A 24,316-nucleotide genomic window follows, 5' to 3' on the forward strand; every position below is an offset into this window, starting at 1 on the left:
CCGCCAGAGGCAGGGGCTGCAATGTGTGTGAGAAAAACGTCTAGTTCACTCCCAACATCTAGGGTTGAATTCTAGCTCTGCTTTGGACACTCCTGGACAAATACCTACATCTCTCTGAACCTCAGTCTTCTCATCTGTAAAATGGACACAATAACAACTACCAATAAAATAAGACCAAGAGATCAAGTAGGACAAAAAGCACTGCAAGTCTAAAAAGCTATACGAGCCTATACATATTTTTGAAAATTAGATTCCAATTCATACTCCGGGAACCCATCCAAACCGTGCCCCTGTTGGAAAATTTCTCCAGCCCAAGGATGGAAGACAGGCCCTCCTTCACTCTCCCCACAACTGCTGGCGCAGCTCTTCTGGCCCCTCTCAGACAACCCCTGGCATTGCATTTCTTTTCCTACAAACACCTGCCTCGACTTCCCCAACTGTACCAGGAGCCCCTTCAGGACACGGTCACGTCTTAATTGGTGTCTGGCTCCTTCCCTCAGCCCCCATCACTGGGCCTTGGGCCAAGCAGGCACGCAGCAGGAGAAAACGCGGCACTGTGCAGAGACAGCAGGACTGATGGTGGTCAGCAAGGTGGTGGCGAGCCAGCTCGGGCTGGGCTTTCCACCAGGCAGGCGCCTCCTTGCAGCCCCTCCCAAAAGGACACTCAAGTGGGATGAGCGAGCCAGGCAATGGTGGCCTCAGCCTGAGCTAGGCACAGACTAATGCGGGGAGGGGCTGTCGGAGGCTGGTTGCCATGGACACGGGATGAGTGGGCTCTGGGGAGAGAAGTGCACTGTTCATGCAAAACCTTCTCTTCTTCCAAACCCCAGGCCCCAGGACGGGCTCTTCCTTTGTTTTGGAAACTCCCTCCAGGGTCCCAGAGAGTCAGGGTCTGGACAATAAGAAAGGTAGTCCCAAGGCCAGGGGGCCTGTCCTCATAGGGATAGGCTGGGTGGAGCGAGAGAGGCTCAGAGCCTTCCTCCCTCCCTCCCTCCTGGACTCAGAGTCAGGAGATCCGGATGACCCTCCCTGTCCAGCTGCCTGATCACCCTGGGCCTCATTTCCTCATCTCTGAGGTGGGGATAGTCACAGGACCACCACAGAAGGAGGGGTGAGGGAGTGGGACCCGGGAGCTCTCCCTCCTTGGTCCCCCTTCCAGGCTGCCACCTGGGACCTCAGCAGGGACAGCACAGACCAGGCCAGGAATTGAGAGTTGGGGAGCGGAGGGTTTCCTGTGCTTGCTTATTCATTTGCCATTGATTCTAATTAACTCCCTCCTTGGGGCTTGCAGACAGACAGGAGGTACCAGATAACGAAAATGAATCCTCAGGTCAATAGTGATGTGGTCGCCAGCACTGAAATCCTGTGGTCCTGCCCTGGCTGAAGGAGCTCCAGACAGAATGGGAGATGGACGGATGGAAGATAAAAACAGCTCCTTCCAGGGAGAACATGGTACTCTGCAGGGGAGGTGGAAAGTGTTCAGGGAAAGGAGAAGTCAGGAAGGACTTCCTGGAAGAGGTGGAATTTAAAGATGGGCATGATTTTGGCAGATAGAAATGCTGGGACTGGGGTGTGCCAGGCATCCCTGACAGAGAACAGGAAACACAACGGCCAGGTGGTGGGCTTCTCCAGAGCCAGGATAGGCTCAAAAGGAAGGCTCCGGACTCAGGCACCTAGGGGACGAGGGGCTGGTCTGGCTTGGATGTGCTCTGCACTATTTCTCTCTGGCAGGTTACTGCTTCTGATTTGTGGCAGAGATGAAGCAAAGTGGGTGCATACCTCCTGACAGTTCCTTTGCTGGGATGCAAAACGCATCTTCATCCACTCCATGACGTCAGTGCTGTCTGTCTGTCCTTCTTTAGGTCTCTGCGCCTTTGTCTTTGACCTCATCTCTTTGTGCCTCTCTTGTTGATGGTTTGAAAAAAAGCTCTCTCTCTGCCTTTGCTTCTCTTGTCTTTCTTTCCCTCTCTTGTGTGTCTTTATGTCCCTGTGTGTTTTGAGTCTTCTTGGGTTTGTCTCTTTTTTTTTTTTTGCGGTACTCAGGCCTCTCACTGTTGTGGCCTCTCTGGCCACGGAGCACAGGCTCCGGACGCGCAGGCTCAGTGGCCATGGCTCACGGGCCCAGCCGCTCCGCGGCACGTGGGATCCTCCTGGACCGGGGCACAAACCTGCGTCCCCTGCATCGGCAGGCGGACTCCCAACCACTGCGCCACCAGGGAAGCCCTTGGGTTTGTCTCTTGATCCCTATTTCTGTTTTGGTTGGTTTCTCTCACTCTCCAGTCTCTGCACATGTCTGTCCATCTGTCTCTGGGTCTCCGCCTCTGTCTCTGTCTATCACGTCCCCTCAGGGTCTAGCCTCAGGGTGTATCCCTCAGGTTCCCTCACCGGGGCTGGAATCTCAGTCCCTGCTCAGGCCCATGGCATCTGATCTCAGAGCCTAGGTGGGGGGCTGGGCTGCCAGCTTTGCCCGGACTCCATGTGGACCCCAGGAGCAACTGAGACAGGGGCGGCCCGGCCCCTCCTTCCCGTATGGAGATCACCGGACAGACAGCTTCTCCCAGCCTCTGCCGCCACTCCTGGACCAGCGAGCGGAAATCATCCTGGCCCCATCCGTGGGGCCGGCCTCCACCCTGTGATGGACAAGAGGCCTGGGGAGAGGCCTGGGGAGCCGAGTGGAGTCAGCACTGTTATCTCCGAGGGCTTACTGGAGTCAGACAGGGCAGGCGGGCCCAGATTTATTCACTTCACCAGGTCCCCAAAGGCCGAGAAATCTAGAGTGGGCGGAATTAAGCTGCAGGTCCACACGGCGAGGCAGGTGAGCGGCTGGAGGGGGGTGTGCTGTGTTGCACTTGGCGAGAGTTCTGCGGTCATCTGCTCAGCTGCAGCCGGGCTGCCTGGGGGTGGGGCCTGTTTCCCCAGTTCAGCTCAGTTGGGGATTGCAGGGTTGGCGGGGGCAAGGAGTCCCAAGACCTTACCTTGCAGCTGGAGTCATCCAATCAGCTGAGGGTGCCATCGGGTTGGGACAAATGAGCAGCGATAGCCATGCCCCTGGCCTCTGTGGTGTGGCTAACGAGGGCCTCCTGCTCTTGGAAAATCAACCCCCAGGCCAGCGAAGATGCCCAGGACAGGCAACAGGGCTGCAGGGGGCAGGGGTGGGGTGCAGCGGTCGGGACAAGGGTGGCTCCTGGAAGCTCAGGGCTTCTATTCTGGGGGTGGCCCCTCCATTCACACATGCCAGCACCGAGCTAGCGTTAGGCTTCACCAAGAAATCCGAAGGTCAAGACACATTAGTAACGCACGGGCTTCTCTCTCAAAACACAGCCACGCAAGACATGGCCAGGCCTCTGTTTCCCTGAGACTTGGGAAAAGGGCAAAGTTTCCCGAACACCATGGGGATTTCTTGTTCTGCCCACGCCGAGATTACAATGTAAATTATCTGCCTTAGTTTCCTCTTCTATAAAATGGGACAACAGTAGTCCCCCCAGCACAGGTGTCAGGGGATTACACAAATGCACAGAGCCTGGCATGGGCTGTGGTCCACGGCAGCTGAAGGCTGAGACCTGCCTCTTTCACCTGCACAGACTAACAGGCAAGTGGCACTCAGGCCCTCAGCTGAGCCTGGAAGAACGGTGGCCGCACAGAAGACTGACTGTCAGTGTTTGCCCAAGCGGGGCTCACAGTGGGCTCCGGCAACTCAGCACCACCATCCCCTCTCCTGCCCCCGGTGGGATGGACGGCGTTCCCATCCCTAAACGGCTAGTGGGAGCCACAGCCATGACTGTCCAGCTATGACTTCTTTTTGCTTATTTATTTTTTGGACCCCAACAGCAGACCTACACCATGAAGACCGGGGTCAGTGGCTTTCAGGGTGCCGGGCTGGACACACAGCGCCCTCCTCAGGTGGTTCAAAAGCAGCCTCTCCTCCCTCCTCTCTGAGCAGTCCTTTCTGCCTCACATCTGTGTGTGTATTTGGTGGTTTCTATTATATTTATACATTAAAAAAGCCCAGGTACTTCCAGCTGCCCAGGACTGTAGAACCCATGCAGGGTGGAAGACGAACTGAGGCGGGGAAGGTGATAGTGAAGCATTAGAGACAATCCCGGGGACAGGACCGTGAAAGGAAGATTCCGGAACTTCATAAGCACTTAGTGATTGTTTACCACAAACACAGGGCATGGGGTGGGGGGAGGGGGATGGGATTTCACTGGCAGCACATACCCGGAGTGTGTGTGTGTGTGTGTGTGTGTGTGTGTGTGTGTGTGTGTGTGTGTGTATGAGTGAGACGGGGCCACTGCTGAAATGGGGCTGGTCTTTCCGGTAGACACAGCCTCAATATACAGTCTGGGAGCTGCTTTACCACCTGTTAGAAATTCCTCCATAAAGTCTCATCCCCTTGGATTTGGAACCATGAGATATGAAAGCTGAATGAGAACGGACTCTCTGTCTCAGTCCCCGTCACCCCCGTCCTCCTCATGGGGAAACCAAGGCCCAGAGAGGAAGAAGGACTTTACAAAACTAAAGTTTTCCTGCCCGGGGATCCCCTATTAAAACACAGGAGCTCTGCAAGGCCTGACCTCTTAAGCCCTTATTGGCGAGGCCCTGGGGGCGACAGCGGTGGGTCACCTCCACAGAAGGCGCAGAACCACCGTGGGCGGGATTTGTGGGGTCAGGGTAGGAGAAAGGACGCCCAGATGTGCCATGGTCAGTCTCCTGTCTCCCACTGGTCAGGTGAAGGGTCAGTGAGTGAGGTGGGCTGGATATGAGAAGGCTTCACTTCCACAGAAACGTGCGCCCACTGTTTTTGCAACAAGTGTCCCTGTTGGTCTAACTTCTAGTCTCTCTCTTTCACTGGGATGTGGAAACAAGAACTATTTCACTTTCTCCTTAATAACCCAGCAAGGGTGATGATCAAAGAGCGTGAGAGACAATAGGGAGGGGTGGGGACTGCAGCAAACCAGAGACTGCAAGGCCTGTGTGAAGGGGGAAGCTGCCACTTAGCCTGTCCAATTTTTCCAGGGAGGGGCAGTATGCCAGACCTTCTGATTTTCAAAAAAGAAGCCAGAACTCCATATTCTTTTTAATGAACATTCTCTACCTTTAAAAAAGTTGTCAATGAATTTAAAGCAGTGAGTCGGATCGAGTCACTGTTCCATCACTTTGCGACCTGTAACGCTAGCAAATGTCCAACCCACCCAGGACCGACGGCATCCCACCTCCAAACGACGAAGACCTGCTCTACTCTGCCTCCTTCTCCAAGCCTCGGCCAGCCTGCCCGCCGTCTGCCCCCTACAACACATACTCCCAGCTGCTCTGAAGGCTGCAGGGAGCCCATGTACCACGTTCAGCCTGGTGTGATAGAAACGGCAAGTTCTGAGTCTGCTGGGGAAACACTGGGGGTGAGGAGGGAGTGGGGGAGAGGGCAGCTGAGCGCCCTGAGGAGCTTCCAAAACACTCATTTCTCAGGAACAGAGAAAGAAGGAAGGCGGCATAGCAACAACTGGCTCTGGGCAGTGAGCAATCCTGTCTGAAAATAAAACATTTTACAATCCACAACCGTGGCTCATTAAGAATGAATGGATCTACTGGTATAAATAGCACGCTGCCTTAAGAAGTCAGGAAACAGCATATGCGTTTGATGGAAAAACGGCTGCCGCAAAACTGCTTATTAGCTCAGTCGGCTGCAGCTCTGTGCTAACGAGACAGAGGTCTTGGGTTCAAAGCCATGTGGCTTTCTCAATCTTGGGCCATAGACTGTGTCCCCATCCCCCCAGCCCTGGTCACAACATGGGGTCATAACTCTGGATACATAGTAACAAGCCCCATAGTAAGCTTCCCCCAGTTTCTGAGCCACAGTATCCCTACTATAATATCCAGCCTCTGCTTGAATGCTCCCAGTGATGGGGAGCTCACTGCCTTGTAGGATACAAAACACCCAATTCTGTGATTCAATGGCTATTGAGCAAGAGATACAAATTTCTCCCTGCTCTGTCCCAGCTCTGCTTTTGGGGGAAGCAGCCTCAATTGGGTGTACTGGGCCACACCATCTACAATGTCTGACAGGTTACAGGCTTGATGCATAAAGGGCACCCTGAGCAGGAGGGAGTTGGGCCAATCGCGTCCTCCCCCAGTGTGGACATGGGTCCTGAGAGTGGGGGCAGAGGCTGAGACTGAAGGGCATGCAGACTTGCAGCTGAGTACCAGCTGCTGGACGGGCAGAGGCTGGGGAACGGAGCTGATCCGAGAGTTCCCTGAGAAGCAGGGATGCTGCCATATCCCCCCATCCCCACAGGCCTCGAAAGCCTACCTCTCCATCCCTGCTTCTGGGAGAACTTCCTCAGCAGCCTGGCAACCAGAAACCCTTGAACCAAGTCCGAAAGGGGAAAGCCAGTATGTGTGGCGACTTGGGTAACAGCTTTACGCCGAGCTACTCTCAGAGCGGAGGAGAGTGGGCTGGGATTCAGAAGCCTGCATCCCAGGCCCTCTTAGCGGCAGCCTATGTGACCTTGGGCAGACACCCCACTCGTCCTCCATCACTTAGAGCCAATTTCACGTCCTTAGCCGCCCCATAGGCTGTTCTGAGCATCAGATGAGATCATGGCTGTGAGTCAAGGAGCTCTGGCTGAGGCCAATGCAGTACCGATGACTCGGCTTCTCCAGGGGGACAGGGGATGGTGGCGTAGGGGCGGGAAGGCTGGCTGAGGGTTCATTCAGGAAGGGCGGCCCCAGGAAAACATTTGCAGCTGAGCTGAACCAGACTGCTTAACCCAAACAACCTCGAAGCTTGCTTTCACTGGACTGCAAACAGAACCACAGTTTGGGATTTTAAAAAAAATTTTGTTTAAAACCTAGTGAACCAATAAAGTGATAATGAAACTCTGATTTTTCTTAAAACTACAAAGCTGGAAAAAATCCAAAACCTCGAAGTACTTTTCCAGAACAGACCTTGAAGTGACCAGTGTGTCATTCTGTTCAGTTACGCCCAGGAAGCCTGCGCTCTGCTCAGGGGGATGACGGAGGGTGGGAGGAGGGAGCGTTCCTGCGGAGGGTCCTGGGGAGGGATTGCACCCGGGCCTCAGTGGGGAGGGGAAAGGGAGTTTGCCTCGTGGCTACTGGGCACTCAGGGCACCTGCCTGTGTTCAGCTGGGGCTTTTTGGGGTCTAGCGGGGCGGGCAGAATGGAAAGGCCTCCCCAGTCCGGCCAGTCCACAGGACAGTGACGAAAGTTTTAGATGGCGATGGGCCCCCGGCTCCCAACCCCTGCCTGGCCCCAGGCTCCCTAAGAGAGGTGAATATAGCAAAGCCTCACAGATCCAGGAGTCGGTCTCCCAGGAACCTCGACTCTCTGGCTCCCATCTGAGAAAAGGACACACATCCTAAAATACCCCCGGAGCACTGTATGGACCCGAGACTTGGGGCTTCAGCGCTGCCCCAACCCCATCACAGGTGTACAGCCACAGCTGGGAAAGGCGGGGCAGGCCAGCCACAGAGCAGACCCAGGGCAGTGCTGTCTCCCAGTCACAGCACTGGGGGCTGAAGAAAATAAGCACCATCACGTTAAGTGTCCTCGGCCTTGGAGGCAGAGAAGCACAAAATCCTATCTGAGAAAAACTGCCACACATAACGACTTCAGTCACATCAATTCAGCTCTCCATCAACAGGGCATCAGGCTCCTCCGGCCAAGTACCAGCCTGCTTCTATTATAATGCAAGGCTGCAGAAGGGAAAAGCTTAATTTTCCAGCCTCCTCTTTAATCTTTCTTCTTTTCCTTATAGTGATGGCTGGAACTGTAGCAATCATCTTGTGACCATGAGGGAAAGAGCAAGAAATATCAAGACATCTGTCCTGACCTCACTGAGCTGCTGAACCAAAGCTGCAGTTGCCTCCTCTAAGCTTTCAAGTATATGAGAAGGGCTTCCCTGGTGGCGCAGTGGTTAAGAATCTGCCTGCCAATGCAGGGGACATGGGTTCGAGCCCTGGTCCAGGAAGATCCCACATGCTGCGGAGCAACTAAGCCCGTGCGCCACAACTACTGAGCCTGCACTCTAGAGCCCACGAGCCACAACTACTGAAGCCCACGTGCCTAGAGCCCGCGCTACACAACAAGGGAAGCCACCGCCATGAGAAGCCTGCGCGCCGCAACGAAGAGTAGCCCCCACTGGCTGCAACTAGAGAAAGCCCCCACGTGGCAACAAAGACCCAACGCGGCCAAAAAAAAAAAAAGTATATGAGAAAAAAAATGTAATCTCTTATTACCCAAATATGCCAGATTAACATCCCTACACCCAGCAAATATCTTTCCACACACTGCCTGAGGGTGGGAATCCAGCTGAGAGGAAAGATGCCTGCAGAAGGGGTGGGTCCAACTCGAAAGAGATTAAGGCCTAAGAGCCCACAGTACTGGTTCCACTATTTACACCTTATATTTTACAAGGGAACAAAGAGGCCTGGGAGTACACAAAAACTGACTATACTTATTGCTGCCATAAACTTGGACCTGCCAAGGGAAAGTAGCGTGGAGCACGCAGTCCAGTTGGATTGATTGGCTGGGAGGGTGGAGCCCTTTCCCCAGAGGCAGCCAGGTCAGACCCAGGGTCAGTCACAGGAGGAACTCAGGTCATATTCTTTCCCTACCCCAGAAAGAATGAATGTCCTGCTATGAGTAAGCTTGTAGGGGGCTCACCAAGGGGTCTGCATGCAAATCCTGGACCAAAATCAACACCCAGTGTCCACAGGAGGGAGAGCATAGCCAACTCAGGTAGTCAGCCTACCTGTCCTGTAGGCGCCAGAGTATCTCTGAGTTTGACACAGAGGAAAGAAACACTTCTAATCTTTCTCTAATACATTCACTGTGTTATTTCTAACATTTAGATCTTTAATCTGTCTGCAATGTGTTTCTGGATACAGATGGAATGGGATGGAAATCTAATTATGCTAGCCCTGGTTGATAAATAAACCAGTTATTTTCCCGTTGAACTGAAAAGCTACCTACGTTTAGCTTCCATACATCCTTAGGTCTATTATTTTTCTATTCTGTTCCACTTATCTATATAAATATTCTATTTATTCTGGTGACAATACTACACTGTTTCTCTTGACTATAGTAACTTAAAAAAAAATTGAAGTACAGTCGATTTACAATGTTTTAGGTGTACAGCAAAGTGATTCAGTTATACACACACACACACACACACACACACTCTTTTTCAGTTTCTTTTCCATTATAGGTTATTACAAGATATCGAATATAGTTCCCTATGCTATACAGTAGGTCCTTGTTTATCTAGTTTACATACAGTAGTGTGTATTTGTTAAACCCAAGTCCCCAGTTTATCCCTCCCCTCCTTTTCCCCTTTGGCAACTATAAGTTTGTTTTCTACGTCTGTGAGTCTATTTCTGTTTTGTAAATAAGTTCACTTGTATCATTTTTTAAGATTCCACATATAAGTGACATCATATGATATTTATCTTTGTCTGACTCACTTCACTCAGTATGATAACCTCTAAGTCCACCCATGTTGCTGCAAATGGCATGATTTCATTCTTTTTTATGGCTGAGTAGTATTCCACCGTGTGTCCTTTGATAAGATTCTATAATTTTCTCCATGTTTGACCTATAATTCTTTTTTAAAATTTGTTTCTGGGCATTTTACAATTTTTGTTGCAATTATGAATGGATTTTTCCAGTTCTAATTAGTCAGTATAGAGTAAAACTGTTGATTTTTTGGTGTAAACTATTGATTTACTCTGTGTCCTGTCACTTCCCAAATTCTCTTATTAATCCTGGTGGGTTGTTTGAATAGACCCTCTTGGGTTTTCTTGGTATACAATTACATCACCTGCAAATAAGAGAATTTTTTCTTTTCCAATAGTGACAGATTATTTTCTTGCCTTGCTACATTAGTTAAATACTACAGTATACTGTTGAATGATGGTGATGGAGGTATTCTTGACTTGTCTTTTGATAGAACATGGCTTCAGTGCTTTATCAGTTAATATGATATTTGGTGTTACATTTCTGCTTTTTGGGTAATTTTATCATATTTAAGTATTTCCTTTTATTCTCATACTACTTAAATTTTTTATTTAACAGATTTTTTAACCTTGTAGAAGAAGACATTTCAAAGCAAGATAGGAAACCTATGAGCCACAAAGCAAAAGAAAGACATATCTGACTTCACAAAAATGAAAAGAAATTGTTTTTAACTGGTGAAATACTATAACACTAAAGTCAAACAAAATATAAAGTCAAGGAGAAAAAGGTTTGCAACCCATTTAATACCCCTAAGGAGCATCTACAAATCAGTAAGAGAAAATAAACAACATAATAAAAAATGAGCAATGAGTTTAAACAGGCAAGTTTTAAAAGAGGAAGCTTAAATAATCAATAAATAATAAGACATGAAGACACGTTCAAATGTACAAATTAGAAAAATGAAATATCATTTTTCTTCTAGCCTACTGGCCAAAATGATAAACACCAAAAATATTCATGGCAGGCAAGGATGCAGGTATAGGTGAGTATAAAAAACTATAACAGGGCTTCCCTGGTGGCACAGTGGTTGAGAGTCCGCCTGCCAATGCAGGGGACGTGGGTTCGTGCCCCGGTCCGGGAGGATCCCACATGCCGCGGAGCGGCTGGGCCCGTGAGCCATGGCCGCTGAGCCTGCGCGTCTGGAGCCTGTGCTCCGCAATGGGAGAGGCCACAACAGTGAGGGGCCCGTGTACCGCCAACAAAAACAAAAACAAAAAAAACTGTAACATTTTCAGAATATAGTTTGGTAATGTCTATTGACATTTAAAACACACAACCCGTTTTCGGAAACCTGCCCTACAGAAACAGAAGCATCATATACATATAAGGGTGTTTCGGTACGGCCTGCAGTGGCAAAAAGCCAGAAGTCATTTCAATGTCCATCAATAGGTGAATAATTAAATCACAATATATGATATGATGGGATTTTACTCAGCCATTAAAAAGAATAAAGTAAAATTTTTGTATCTGTTGACCTGGAGGGATGCCCATGATATTCTGTTAAGTGAAAAAAGCAACACGCAGAGTTATGGGTAAGAGGCTATCTTTGTTGTTAAAATAAAAACAAAAGAAAACATAACCCTGTATCAAGTACATGTTGGTAGGAATAGGGAGAAAGGGGTTCGGAGATGATGGCAGGAGAGATTTTGATTCTTCATAGACTTTTGAATTGTTTAACTTGTTAAAAATTTATCAGGTACGCTCATGTAATTAAAAATTAACCAAGACAATTTAAAGGAGGAAGAAAAGGGACCTGCCTCAAAAACATCAATACATTTCACTTGATTGCTCTGTGGCCTGCAAACTTCTTGGCTTCTATCTATTGATTCCCCTTCCTCTTCCAAGTGAAGTGAGCTGGGATGGCGGGGGAGAAGCTGGGAGACACAGGTGTACCTGCCCAAGAGGGAGGGAGGGAGAGAGAGTGAAAGAAAGAGGAGAGAGTGTGGCAGGGGCCGGTGACGGGGCGGTGGTCAGAGAGAGGGAGCTGGTGTCAGGATCAGCTTCCACATATGGGAGCAGGGACTGTGGGGCTAGCCCTGGAGACAGGGATGCGGGAGGAGAGCTGCCTCGGGAGAGCAAGGTGGTTTTCACAGCCTCCTGGGCTGTCCACCAGACCCCTGACCCAGGGGAGCCTGAGGTCCTAATGAAAATCCCTCCATAGGCCTTTCAAACATCCCGGAGCAGGTGGGTAGTTCATTCCTTCATTCTTCCACTCAATCACCTAATAAGCACCTACCTTGTGCCTCTCCCATGCTACGTGCTGAGGAATCGGCCTGTTCAGGACAGACACGGCCCTGCCTGCAGACAGCTTCCAGCGTGGTTGGAGGAGCCCACACCCCAGTGCTGGTCACTCTGTTTCTGTCTGGCCCAAGCTCAGTTGGGGATGAATGGGGTGCTACGAGGGCCAGGCTTAGCACACAGGCTCTGATCTGGACCACAGACCGCAGCTCTGACCCCAGCCTGCTGCCTGGCACCCCGCACCACTGGTGACGGGGCTGCAAATGGCGAGCGGAAGCCACTTTCCAGCGGCCTCGTGCTCTGGGAGTCTGGGGGGCTTCCAACCCAGTCTGCGGAGGGAGACCGAGTTCACACTGGGGTCGGGGGGACCTCCACATTGCCTGGCCCGGCCTCACTGCAAAGTCAGTTAATAACGGTGCCAACTCCAAGTGTGTGGGCCGCTGGCCTCCTTGCCCACATAATTAAAAGGGCATCTGTGTGTCTGCGTGGCTGAGGAGACGAGAGAAGGTCCTGCCCTTCCCTAGGGATGTGTGTGCATGTGTGTGTGTGTGTGCAAGCATGCGTGCTCATGTGTGCTGCACTGGTGCTGGAGCAGACAGGGCACTGAGGCCCCTCGGGGTGAGGCCTCAAGGTCTCTCCTCCTCAATCTACGGGAAACAACATTCTAGACCCGCCAGTGTCCCCCAGCTTCAGCCTCCACAGCCGTATCTCTTCCCTCGGTCTGTGGGACACAGATGCACCCCGACCGGGCTGGGGCAGGAGAAAGCCCCAGCGCTGAAGGTGGAAAAGGGACTCCCCTCCGGCCGCCCGCTGCCCCCTGACTGCCCAGGTTGCCCCTGCACTTGCCATGGTTCCCACCGAGGCTGCTCTGTGGCAGTGATGGCAGGGAAGGTGAACTCATGGGAATTAGAAGGGCAAACAGAGCCCAGGAGAATTAGGCAGGAAGGCTGGCTGCAAAAACCCGAGTGATGCCGAGAAAAAGTATCTGGGGAACAGACACCAAGCTGTTGATGCCAGTTATGTCTGGAAGGGCTGACCTACAGGGGACTTTTACCTCTAAATTATAGCATTTGACAACTTTCAAAACTGTATTAATAAACATGCCTTACTTTTGTAACAAGAAAACCGAAGTCCAAGTGACATGAAGATAAATGCCAGGTCGTAATCCAAACATGGAGATGTTCGAGAGCCCCTCAGAAGCAGCTGCCATGTCTACTCTCTTGGGTCCATCGTCCCCAGTAACAGGATAAGCCCTCATCCCTCTGGCTGCCATGTCTCACGTAGGACCTTCAGACCCTGAGTCTTGGGCTGAAACTCCGACATTTCAGGGCAGAAGGAGTCAAAGCCCCAAGGGCAGGACCCCACCTTTTGGTTCCCGCTCTGCCACAGCGAACTGAGAAAATCCCTCCTCTTTGGGCCTCAGGCTACTCATCTATAAAATGGGGCTACAAAATACCTGTTCTGTCCACCTCCAGAGTCTGTTGTGAGACCAGGAACTTTGAAAATAAAATCACAAGCACTAAAGCATCATGCAAGCAGTGGAGAGCCGTCCACCACCCCAAGCACTGTTATCATGACCCATGGGGCGCGCTCCCCTTCTGATGGTGGCCACTTAGGACACATCCACATCAGTGCAGTCACCACAAACGCCAAGGGGCCCTGGGCACACCGTCTCTTTGCTTGTTAAGACCAGGGAAGCCAGGAGTCCCCCTTCCTGAGACATAGACAAGCACTGAAAAGAGGTGGTACAGACCTGCCTTAGAAAGATGCATTTTCATACTTTGCAAAAAACGTCAACTGACATCACACTTCTGCACAGATCCATAGTGCTGTCCATGGCATTGCTGCCCCCAAATTAGTGCTTACTGGTGAAGCGGCCCCCAGGGGACCCTCCTGATGCGAGCAAGCACCCTGCTGAGGACCAGCCACCCACGTGGTGCAGGCGGGGAGCCAAGGGCACAGAGAGGGCCAAGGACCAGTGTGAGCCACGTGGACGGGTGGCGGGCCCCGGCCTGGTGCATGTGGCGCTGCTTGGTTGGCTGATGGCTCAGATGTGGGTTGCCATCCCGGAGAGGGCGCAGCGGGGACTTACCTCTCTCTCGGGCCCACGTGTAGATGCGGCTGCTCTCAGTACTTCTGGGCTCTTGCTCTGCTGGCTCCGTGGGCAATGGTCGGAAGTGGGGGTGATCGGCCTGGCCGGGGGTCTTCAGGGGCAGGATGTACTTGGGGATCCCTCCGTAGAACCAGGCCCCCGACCTCTTCCAGACCTGGAGGGGGAGACATCTGCTCAGAGCACAGGATGCAGAGCAGTCCTCCCTGTACCCTGCTCCCAGCCGGCCCCGCCTCCCAGAAGGCGCTCAAGAGGCCACTCCATTCCTCCGGGCTGCCCCTTCCCCTCGAGACTCTGGGCAGAGCGACGAGAGGTCAGGGGAAGAGCTGGGCTGGCCACGGCCTGGCACTGACCATGGTCTTGGAGAGCTTCTCGGGATGTGATTATCTCTGTGGGGGGCACAGACGGGACCCCGGAGTTTAGAGAGAGCCACAGATGAGAATTCAGAGCAGCGAGTGCAGTAAGGTTCCTGAACCCTTAACGCCTGCTTCAGAAAACGCCAAGTGCTCTGTAATCTCTTTCCTGATGAAGGAAATGTGCTCAGGGTATTTATAAGAAGAGTGGGAGCGTGTGAAGGAAGGAGGTGACCTTTTCTGAGAAGAGGAAGCCTTGGCGGCTCAGAGCAGATGTGTGGGTTTGAATCCTGGATCTGTCATCCCGCAGCCGGGAGATCTGGACGCATCAACCTTCGTGACCCTCAGTTTTATCATCGGTAGGTGGAAGGCAGGAACAGTGCCAGCTCCCAGGACGGCCATGAGGGTCAGGCTTGCAAGTGAATGTAAATTCCCATAGACTGGTGCCAGGCACAGAGCAGCCACTCGGCAGACATGGTGCCCACTAGCGTCACTGTCACCCTCCTCCTGTCATCTGACAAACGTGCACAGCTTTACAACCAGGGGACCAAGTCTCCTACTCAAAAGGGACAATTTAAAATCAAAAGGCCAATCATCAAAAAATCTACAAACAAAAAATGCTGGAGAGGGTGGAGAAAAGGGAACCCTCTTGCACTGCTGGTGGGAATGTGAATTGGTACAGCCACTGTGGAGAACAGTATGGACTTTCCTTAAAAAACTACAAATAGAACTACCATATGACCCAGCAATCCCACTACTGGGCATATACCCTGAGAAAACCATAATTCAAAAAGAGTCATGTACCACCACGTTCATTGCAGCTCTATTTACAATAGCCAGGACACGGAAGCAACCTAAGTGTCCATCGACAGATGAATGGATAAAGAAGATGTGGCACATACATACAATGGAATATTACTCAGCCATAAAAAGAAACGAAACTGAGTCATTTGTAGTGAGGTGGATGGACCTAGAGTCTGTCATACAGAGTGAAGTAAGTCAGAAAGAGAAAGACAAATACCATATGCTAACACATATGTATGGAATCAAAAAAAAAAAAAAAGGGTCTGAAGAACCTAGGGGCAGGACAGGAATAAAGACACAGACGTAGAGAATGGACTCGAGGACACGGGCAGGGGGAAGGGTAAGCTGGGACGAAGTGAAAGAGTGGCATGGACTTATATATACTACCAAATGTAAAATAGATAGCTAGTGGGAAGCAGCTGCATAGCACAGGGAGATCAGCTCGGTGCTTTGTGACCACCCAGAGGGGTGGGATAGGGAGGGTGGGAGGGAGAGGAAAGAGGGAGGAGATATGGGGATATATGTATATGTATAGCTGATTCACTTTGTTATAAAGCAGAAACTGACACACCATTGTAAAGCAATTATACTCCAATAAAGACGTTAAAGAACCCAAATCAAATCAAATCAAAAGGCCAGAGTCTGCCCTGATTCTCTAGAGGACAGTGTTTCCCACTCCCCAACTCCTCTACACCAACTGGATCTGTGGGATGTTAGCAGGGACCAAGCCAAAAAAAAAAAAAGAAAGAAAGAAAAGAAAAAAGAAGAGCTCTCCATCATGTCCATTAAGAAGCACCAAGTTAAACCAAGCTCTGTTACTGCAGGACTTCTCAGAGCCTTTAATATACCAATGTGCACAGGGCTCTCCAACACAGCAAAAGGACAGATGGTTCTTCCCACTTGGAACCTACCCAGCAAGTTTTCCTAGAGGAACTCAACCCTAGTAATGGGTCTGCAGAACCTTAACTGTAGCACTTACTGTTCCCTCGTGGAGTGAGGTGTATCTATTTCTCCAAGTAGACGGCAGTCACCTCCTTATGCTCCAGAGTGCCAGGCACAGGACCACTGAGTCCAAACACTGTCCTGGGCACGAGTCACTCAGCCCTCCCTCCCAGCTTTCCTGTGCAGAAGGGCCTGCTTTTGTGTGTGGCTCTTGAATAATGTAGAGATGAATGCTTCTTGGAGCTGCCTTGGAAAACCCTTTCTGATCCTCTCGCAGCCCTCCTACGATATGTAGATATTTCTTCGAATCAGTAATACATGCACATGATCTAAAATTCACAAAGTGTGAAATTAAACAGTCTCCTTTCCCATTCCCAAAGGCATCTGGTGATAACGGTTCCTTGAGGAAACTCTATTATTATTCCCACTTTCCAGATGGGAAAACTGAGGCTCGGACAAGTTAAGCAACTTGCCCAAGGCCAGCCTACCATTCTATTGGCCTCTACTCCACACTGAAGGTTCCCAGAGTCTCATCCCGACAGTCTACAGATGTGAAGTAGGGGCTTGCTAAATTGTGGTTGAGCAGGGGGTAAATCCTCAGCGGGTCAGACATCACCATCATGGATGCTAAGTGTCTAGATGCCTAGAGGGCAGGGAGGTGCCATATAGGGAGAGGAAATAAACACAAACAGCCGCCACCAAGGCTACCCTGTCCTTGTAGAGCTGCTGTGTGGCTCCTGAGACCAGGTGTCCAAGCCCAGGGCCATGGGGGGCTGGTGAGGGGCTCACTTGGCCTCCCTCTGCTAAGCGAAGGCCTGGGCATCCATCGGTGCTGGCTTTGCCTGCCCTCCCCTGGGCGTGCCAGCCTCCTGCCCCCAACATGTCTGGGCCTCGGGGGGGACCAAGTGAAGCAAGCCCTCGAAAGCCATCTGGGCATGGTGGGGTCTGGGTGGGCTTAGGACCCGCATTGCACTGCCTCTCTGACCCCCACCATGGGTGTTGCTTTGCCTTTTTTCCCCTGAGAAATACATACACATCGTGCAAAATTAGGACAATAACAAAAAAGCAAAATGAGGAAGGTCACACAGATAGAGCCCTGCTTAACACTGTGTTGTGAATTTTCTTACACCCTTCCCTGGGCATATATACAATTCAGTTTTCCTCCCTCCCTCCCTCCCTCCTTTCCTTCCTTCCTTCTTGGAAGAATAGGGTCATGTAGATGCTATTACATGATACTTAACTATATATCACGGCAGTTGTACTGTGTTAATAAGTCACGGTCTCCACATGAAACTATGGTTCTATAGTTTGGATTTATTAAACTTCATTAAATCAACCCGCCACCGATGGGAGTTTAAATTGTTTCCAATTTTTCACTCTTCTGAACAGTGCTGCAAACATCATTGTGGCACACCCATCATCAGACCGCTGTTGGTTACTGCCTCAGGAAATATTCCCTCCCAGGAGTGAAACTGCCGGGTCAAGGGATACGTATACATAGGTGATGACGTATAGTGTACATGGTGATGACGTATAGTGTACATAGGTGATGACGTATAGTGTACATAGGTGATGACGTATATCGTCAGACTGCCCTCAGGAGGGAAAGTCAGATCCCCAGCGGGGCGCTAAGTGACTTCAGGGCAGGGACCCCACATTACACTCTCAATTGTGTTAAAATACACACACTATAAAGTTTACCATCATAACCATTTCTGTGTACAGTTCAGTATGCTAAGTACATTCACCTTGTTGGGTAGCCCATTTCCAGAACTCTTTTAATCTTGTAAAACTGACACTTTACCCATTAAACAAGTCCCCAGGCCCGTCTCCCCCAAACCCTGGTGACCACTGTTCTACTTTCTATCTACGAATTAAGTGGAATCAATAGAGTACTTGCCTTTTTGACGTACATACAGTATTCGTTATTTCACTGAGCATAATGTCCTTAAGGTTTATCAACATGTGTCAGAACTTTCTTCCTTTTTCAAGGCTGAATAATATTCCGTTTTATGTATACACCACATTTTCTTTATCCACTCATCCGTTGATGGACACTGGGTTGCTTCCACCTTTTGGCTGGTCCTTTATTTTTGTCTGTCTCTCCCACCAGAGTCTGCCAGCCGGGAGGGAGGCCCAGGGCGTCTCTGCTCGACACTGGATCTTTAAGCTCCTAGCACACGCCTGACACATAGTAGGTGCTCCGTAAACACCGGCTGAATGACTGAATTGGCAGCCGTGGGTTGTTTGCTGGAGCGTGACCCAATCCGTATAGTCTGTCGCCTTCCTGGGAAAGTGGCCGGAGGGTTTCACCCAAGTTCTTGTAATTAATCAAGTGGATTTACCACTTCAGATTAAAAGGGGGATAAAGAGGGAGTGCCTAGCAGGGCGTGCCAAGGTGCACATCCCTGACCTTGAACTTCAGGGCACAAGGCAGCTACGTGCTCCCAGTCTTTCCTCGAGCACCAGTGAGACCCACAGCCCCGGCTGCCCCTGCCCACCCTGGCATATCACAGCCAGCGGGCCCCGTGCCATCAGCTTCATTTCCTGTTGCAACGATCCACCTCCACCCCTACCACCCACTTAAAAAACACTGATCAGTCAAGTGCTTTTGGAAAACGGGATAAAGAGCACAAGACCCAAAGTATTAGGTTGAATTGCATGAAACTACTGATATTCAACCTTTTGTGTGTGTGTATGTGTGTGTGTGTGTGTGTTCAACCATTGTTGACCTATAAAAACCCCTGTCAGTTTCATACAATTCACTCCGATATTTATGCGCTGCAGGGGCCATGGCCCCACGGGTCTGCCAGGCGTGCAGCGCCTCCCTGGGGTCTAGAAGGCAGGTGAGTTCATTGTACCGGGGCCTTGGTCTGTCCGTTTCTCTCGTGCTGGCGCTGCAGTCCGGGTGGAAGGCCGGATACTGCTGTGATGGGCAGAGACCAGACCAGACTGGCTGGTGATCCTGGACCAGCTGGAGAAGCAGCATTTTCTGAGTCCCCAAGGCAGAGGGACGAGAGCACACAGGTGCATCACTAGGTATGGGGGGCACACCGTGTAGAGGTGCATTCAAGACACTGTCGGGTGTTTTGGAAAACACCTTCCACATGGGAGAGTCAAACTGGTGAGGCGAGGGGTGAGGGACTCCCAGTTCTGAGCAGCCATCTCCCCTCCCCCCACACCAGTCCCCGCATGTCCTCAGACCTTCTCCCGCCTTGCTGCCCGCCGCCACCCTGTAAAATGCAGTAGCTTTTAATCATGTGATTTCTGCTGTGGGCATCCAAGCCTATCACCCACAGCCCGGCATCAACGCTTGACTCCGTCCCCAAGAACAGCGGTGGGAAAAGCCCTCCGTGGAAATTAACCCCCAACCATCCTGTCTAGGGCCGCAGATGGGGAAAACCTTTGCTTTTTGGAGAAGCCGTGTGATTCTGCAAAGCCACGCTCTGCTCCCCACGAGTGGTTCACTGTGATAAGGCCAGCAAAGCAGCTAACCTTGAAAATGCCATTTAATAAGAAAAAACCCACACAGCCCCCATGACACTTGCGGGAGGCCAGGGTGTGGGTGGCTTCAGCCTTAAATCCTCCCCTCGCACCGCCTCGCTCCGCCTCGCGTGCTCCTCTGCCTCGAGGTTTTCATTCCAATTTCACCTCGCTGCCAACCTGACAGCAGATACTGATGGATATTAGCCAAGCTGTTCCCAGGGAATTTTAATTACCATGATAACAATCGCTAATCATCGGCATTTCCGGAACGGCTGTGGCTGGAGAAGGTGGTAATTGGCAGAGCCTGTTGGACAGAAGGGCAGGCCTAGGGCACTGGCCTCCAGGGAGGATGTGGGAGGGGCGGCCTAAGACCTCTGCCCCTGCTCCCCGCTCTGCCTTCTGTGTGTTACCGCCTCTCCCCACCTCCCACGCGACTCAGGAGTACACCTGCGTCAGCTCAGGGGAGGCGACCACGCTCTCCGCTCCTCACCCCAGGGGTGGGAGTGGTGGGACAGTCTGGCCTTCGCACATGCTGTTCCTTGCACCTGGAGTGCCCTTCACCCTTGGCTCCATGAGGCAGGGACACTTCCCCTAGGAAGCCTTCAGTGCCACTTTATGCATAATTAGAGCAGCTCTGCTGCCCCGTGACTCTGCTGCCCCAGACCCTCACCCAGCTAAGAAGCTGTGAGCTCTTCCAGGGCAGGGCTGTGCCGGAGCCATCCCTGTATTCCCAGGACCCAGCTAGGAGGCTGTACGTGGCAGGAATGTTGCTGACTGAGTGACTGAATGAACAAACCAAGTTGGCAAAACAAAGGAACTGTCCCCGGGGACAGAGCGTGGGACTCTGCCTTCAGGGGGACCACGTTCTGTTTGCTTAACAAGCTCCAGTCTTGAAAAGCCGTGGGAAATGGCCTGTTACTGAATGTCTCTTAAAGGGTCCACCCACCCTGGCAGGGAGACAGCATAGGTCTCCCTACCCCATTACCTGAACACACACACACATACACCTACACGCACACACACACAAACACACACACAGTGCTGGCTTCCCAGGAGCTCTGACAGGCAAGCCAGACTCCACAACGTGGCAAATAAGACCCCAGGGCTCCGCCAGCTCCTGCCTCTCTCGCCAGCACTGGGGATCACCCAACATAGCCACTCCCACTCCAGGACCACACTAAGCTGTCCGCGCCCCCAGGCCTTTGTACATGCTGATTCTTCTTCCTTCCCTGGGCTGGGAGAATGAAATCCAGCCTTTAGGAAATTACTTTTATCCAGAAGCTTCCACAGAACCAGGCAGGTCTCCCACTTCAGTGCACACACATTTTTATGAAGGCCTATTTACATGTCTGTTTCTTGCGCCAGGTTGAAAGCACCATGACAGCAGGAGCCCCCCAGGCCCCCCGGCACCTGCTAGTAACGTGCTAGATACCTGACAAATACCCATCATCTGAGATTACTGAACACATATCCAAATTTCAAGGCTTTCAACTCAGCTTACTTAACAGAAACACTGGCTCTTAGAGGGTGCTATGGACTGAACTGTGCCCCATCCCCAAATTCATATATTGAAGCCATGAACCCCAGGGTGATGGTATTTGGAGATGGGGGTCTTTGGGAGGTAATTAGGTTTAGATGAGGTCATAAGGGTGGGGCCCTCACGATGGGATTAACGTCCTTACAGGAAGAGATACCGGAGAGCTTGCCTTTCTCTCCTCTGTGGTAAGGACACAGTGAGATGGCAGTCTGCAAGCCAGGAAGAGAGCCCTCACTGGGAACTAAATGTGCTGGCACCCTGATCTGGAACTTCCAGCCTCCAGATCTGTGAGAAATAAACTCCTATTAAGCCCCTTGTGTATGTTATTTTGTTATGGCAGCCCGAGTTAAGACAGAGGGAGACATTGCCTGGGAGGTTGTAGTAGATTAAACACGGTCCCAAATTATTTTCCTCTTTTCCCATCAAGAGGTGGAGTCTATTTTCCCCACCTCTTGAATCTGGTCTAGGCTTGTGATTTGCTTTGACACGTACAATGTGGCAGAAGTGACATGTGAAAACTTCTGACCGGTTTGGAACACTGCTGCCATCGTGAGAGAGCCTAGTCCAGCGTACAAAGGACAAAAGGCCACACGGAGAAGAACCAAGACACCCCAGCCAACAGCCAGCAGCGGCTGCAAAAGGAGTGAGGCTTCTTGGACCCTGACAGTCAAACTGTCAGATGACTATGGTCCATGAATGACACCAGGAGACACCAGCAAAAGAAACCCTGCTGAGCCCAGCCCAAGCTGCACATGAGCAAATAAATGATGGCTTTTCCAAGGCATTTAAGCCTCCACACCTCTGGTACGACATCCAACCTCTACACACTTCTAGAAAAAGGAAACAATTGGATAGGTTGGTAATTAACTGAATAAAGTAGGAAAGTTAAATTCAGGGACTTAAAATATATATAGGCTCATTCATCAAATATGAACAACATGCTACAAAAAAGGAACAAATGGAGAATAAGAAAAGGCCCCTAGAAACTAAAACGATAATGCAGAAATATAAAAATGTAAAATAAAGGCCGGAAGATAAAAATGAGAAAATTTGGAAGGTTGGAGTACAAAGATGAAGAAACAGAAAAAAGTGGAAGAAATGATGAAGTCAAAAATGCTCGGGCTTCCCTGGTGGCGCAGCGGTTGAGAGTCCGCCTGCCGATGCAGGGGACACGGGTTCGTGCCCCGGTCTGGGAAGATCCCACATGCCGTGGAGCGGCTGGGTCCGTGAGCCATGGCCGCTGAGCCTGCGCGTCTGCCAACGGGAGAGGCCACAACAGTGAGAGGCCCGCATACCGCAAAAAAAAAAAAAAAAAAAAAAAAAAAAATGCTCAACTTGAGGGGTCAAGTTCCTAATAATAGACTCCTCAGAAACAGAGCAATAGAAAAACATTTCCAGGAGCTGAAAGAGGACATGAGACTTCAGATTAAAAGGTTTTTAATTGAATTTAAGGCAGAAAAAAAGGAAAGTAAAACACATACTCATAAAATCACTTAGTTATAAATATAAAAAGATCCTAGAAGCTTCCAGAAAGAAAAATAGGTCTCTTACAAGGAAACCAGAATTAGAATAGCATCAGACTTATCATCGGCACACTGGATACTAAAAGACTTTGCGTCTAGAATTCTACCAAACTGTCAATGAAACAAGAGAATAGAGACATTTTTAGACTTGCAAGGACTCCAATTTTCCTATACATGGTCTCTTTTTAAGAAGTTACTTCAGGATGAGCTCCAACAAAACAGAGGTGAAAAACAAGAAAGACAAGATCCTAGAAACAGTGTCTCCAACTCAGCAGGTGAGTCAAAGGGAAATGCCATGAAGACGGCTTTCAGTAAGTAGTGCAGGATAGAGCTGGAAAAGGGTCTGCAGGGGTTTCTGACAGGAAAAGAGAAGGCTCCACGCAATAGAAGGTAAAATCAAGGAGCTGCATAAAAGGACATAGAGTTTCATTATTTTTTGTCAATGAGAACAAAGGGCAATAAAAAAACTCCAAGGGAAAACTAAAATCATACCAGAAAGTCATGGTCCAAATATTAGGGAACTTAAACTGTGACGTGGTTTAAGATATAAAGAGTTAAAAAGAAATCCATTTGATCATGATACTAGGAATGTTTTCCTTTGGATGGTCCAGGGGTCGAGGTGTCACAAATTACCAAAATGTGATCTTCACATATCATTTGACCCTGAGGTGTTTTGTTTTTGTTTTTTTTTTTTTTTTCGGTACGTGGGCCTCTCACTGTTGTGGCCTCTCCCGTTGCGGAGCACAGGCTCTGGACGCGCAGGCTCCACGGCATGTGGGATCTTCCCAGACCGGGGCACGAACCCGTGTCGCCTGCATCAGCAGGCGGATTCTCAACCACTGCGCCACCAGGGAAGCCTACCCTGAGATGTTTAATGTTTACAAAATGATAAAAAAATTTAAATCCCTAATAATTATTGAGCACTTTGTATGTGTCAGGCACCATTCCAAGAATTTTATATATAACTTATTTAACTCTCACAAAAATCCGATGAGGTGGGTAGCATTAACAGTTCTATTTTACAGATGAGGAAATCAGGCACAGAGAGAACACATGACACAAACAGGGAAGAACAAAATAAAAATTGGACCCCAGGCAGTATAGCTCCAGAACCTGCCCTTTTCACCCTCTTACAAAATCATATACAGGTTTGTGAAATTAAATGCTATTTATTGATTTTCAGCTCTTAGAATTAATTAACCTAGAGACAAAGTGTTGTTTTCTTAGATTCTGTATTTGTCTATGTGGCATCCATTAATCACAGGGCCAAACCAACGGCCAAAGCTGTTTACATCTCCCCTGTGATGCAGCTTTTGCAGGTATGTGAAAGTCATATTACAAACCCTCCAACCGATCCTGAGTCCACACTCTAACCACCCCCTTTACCTAACTCTCACTCACCAAGCCAATATTCCCCCTACCCTAACTCAACCCAGGGCCAGATACCAGGCAACACATGCCGCGGAGCGGCTGGGCCCGTGAGCTATGACCGCTGAGCCTGCGCATCCGGAGCCTGTGCTCCGCAACGGGAGAGGCCACAACAGTGAGAGGCCCACAGACCGCAAAGAAAAAAAACAAAAAAACAGTATCAAAAATTAGGAGGAGAGAGGGGAAGCAGAGTAGTCCAAGCTAGCCAGCTCCTCATCTTTCAGAGCATGGAGTCGAGTCGATAGAGAGTACGTAACGTTGATAAATCAAGAAAGTCAGGGCATTGCTGGGTCATATGATAGCTCTATATGACCTAGCAATCCTGCTACTGGGCATATACCCTGAGAAAACCATAATTCAGAAA

At 50.2% G+C, this 24,316-nt stretch overlaps 1 protein-coding gene across 11 annotated transcripts in view; it reads right to left on the bottom strand.

Moving 5' to 3' along the window:
• Nucleotides 1-24,316, bottom strand: part of RPH3AL (rabphilin 3A like (without C2 domains)) — a 147,104-nt gene that overhangs the window by 13,020 nt on the left and 109,768 nt on the right. For all 11 annotated transcript variants that reach the window (XR_004347278.1, XR_004347276.1, XR_004347277.1 and 8 more), the window contains one exon: nt 13,862-14,036. Coding sequence is in view for 6 of the 11 variants with exons in the window: in XM_032615570.1 (XP_032471461.1) it covers nt 13,862-14,036 (175 nt within the window). In the remaining 5 variants the exon portion in view is untranslated. The remainder of the gene's footprint in view (nt 1-13,861; nt 14,037-24,316) is intronic.

The sequence above is a fragment of the Phocoena sinus genome, chromosome 20, assembly GCF_008692025.1.
Source record: "Phocoena sinus isolate mPhoSin1 chromosome 20, mPhoSin1.pri, whole genome shotgun sequence".
Lineage (NCBI taxonomy): Eukaryota > Metazoa > Chordata > Mammalia > Artiodactyla > Phocoenidae > Phocoena > Phocoena sinus.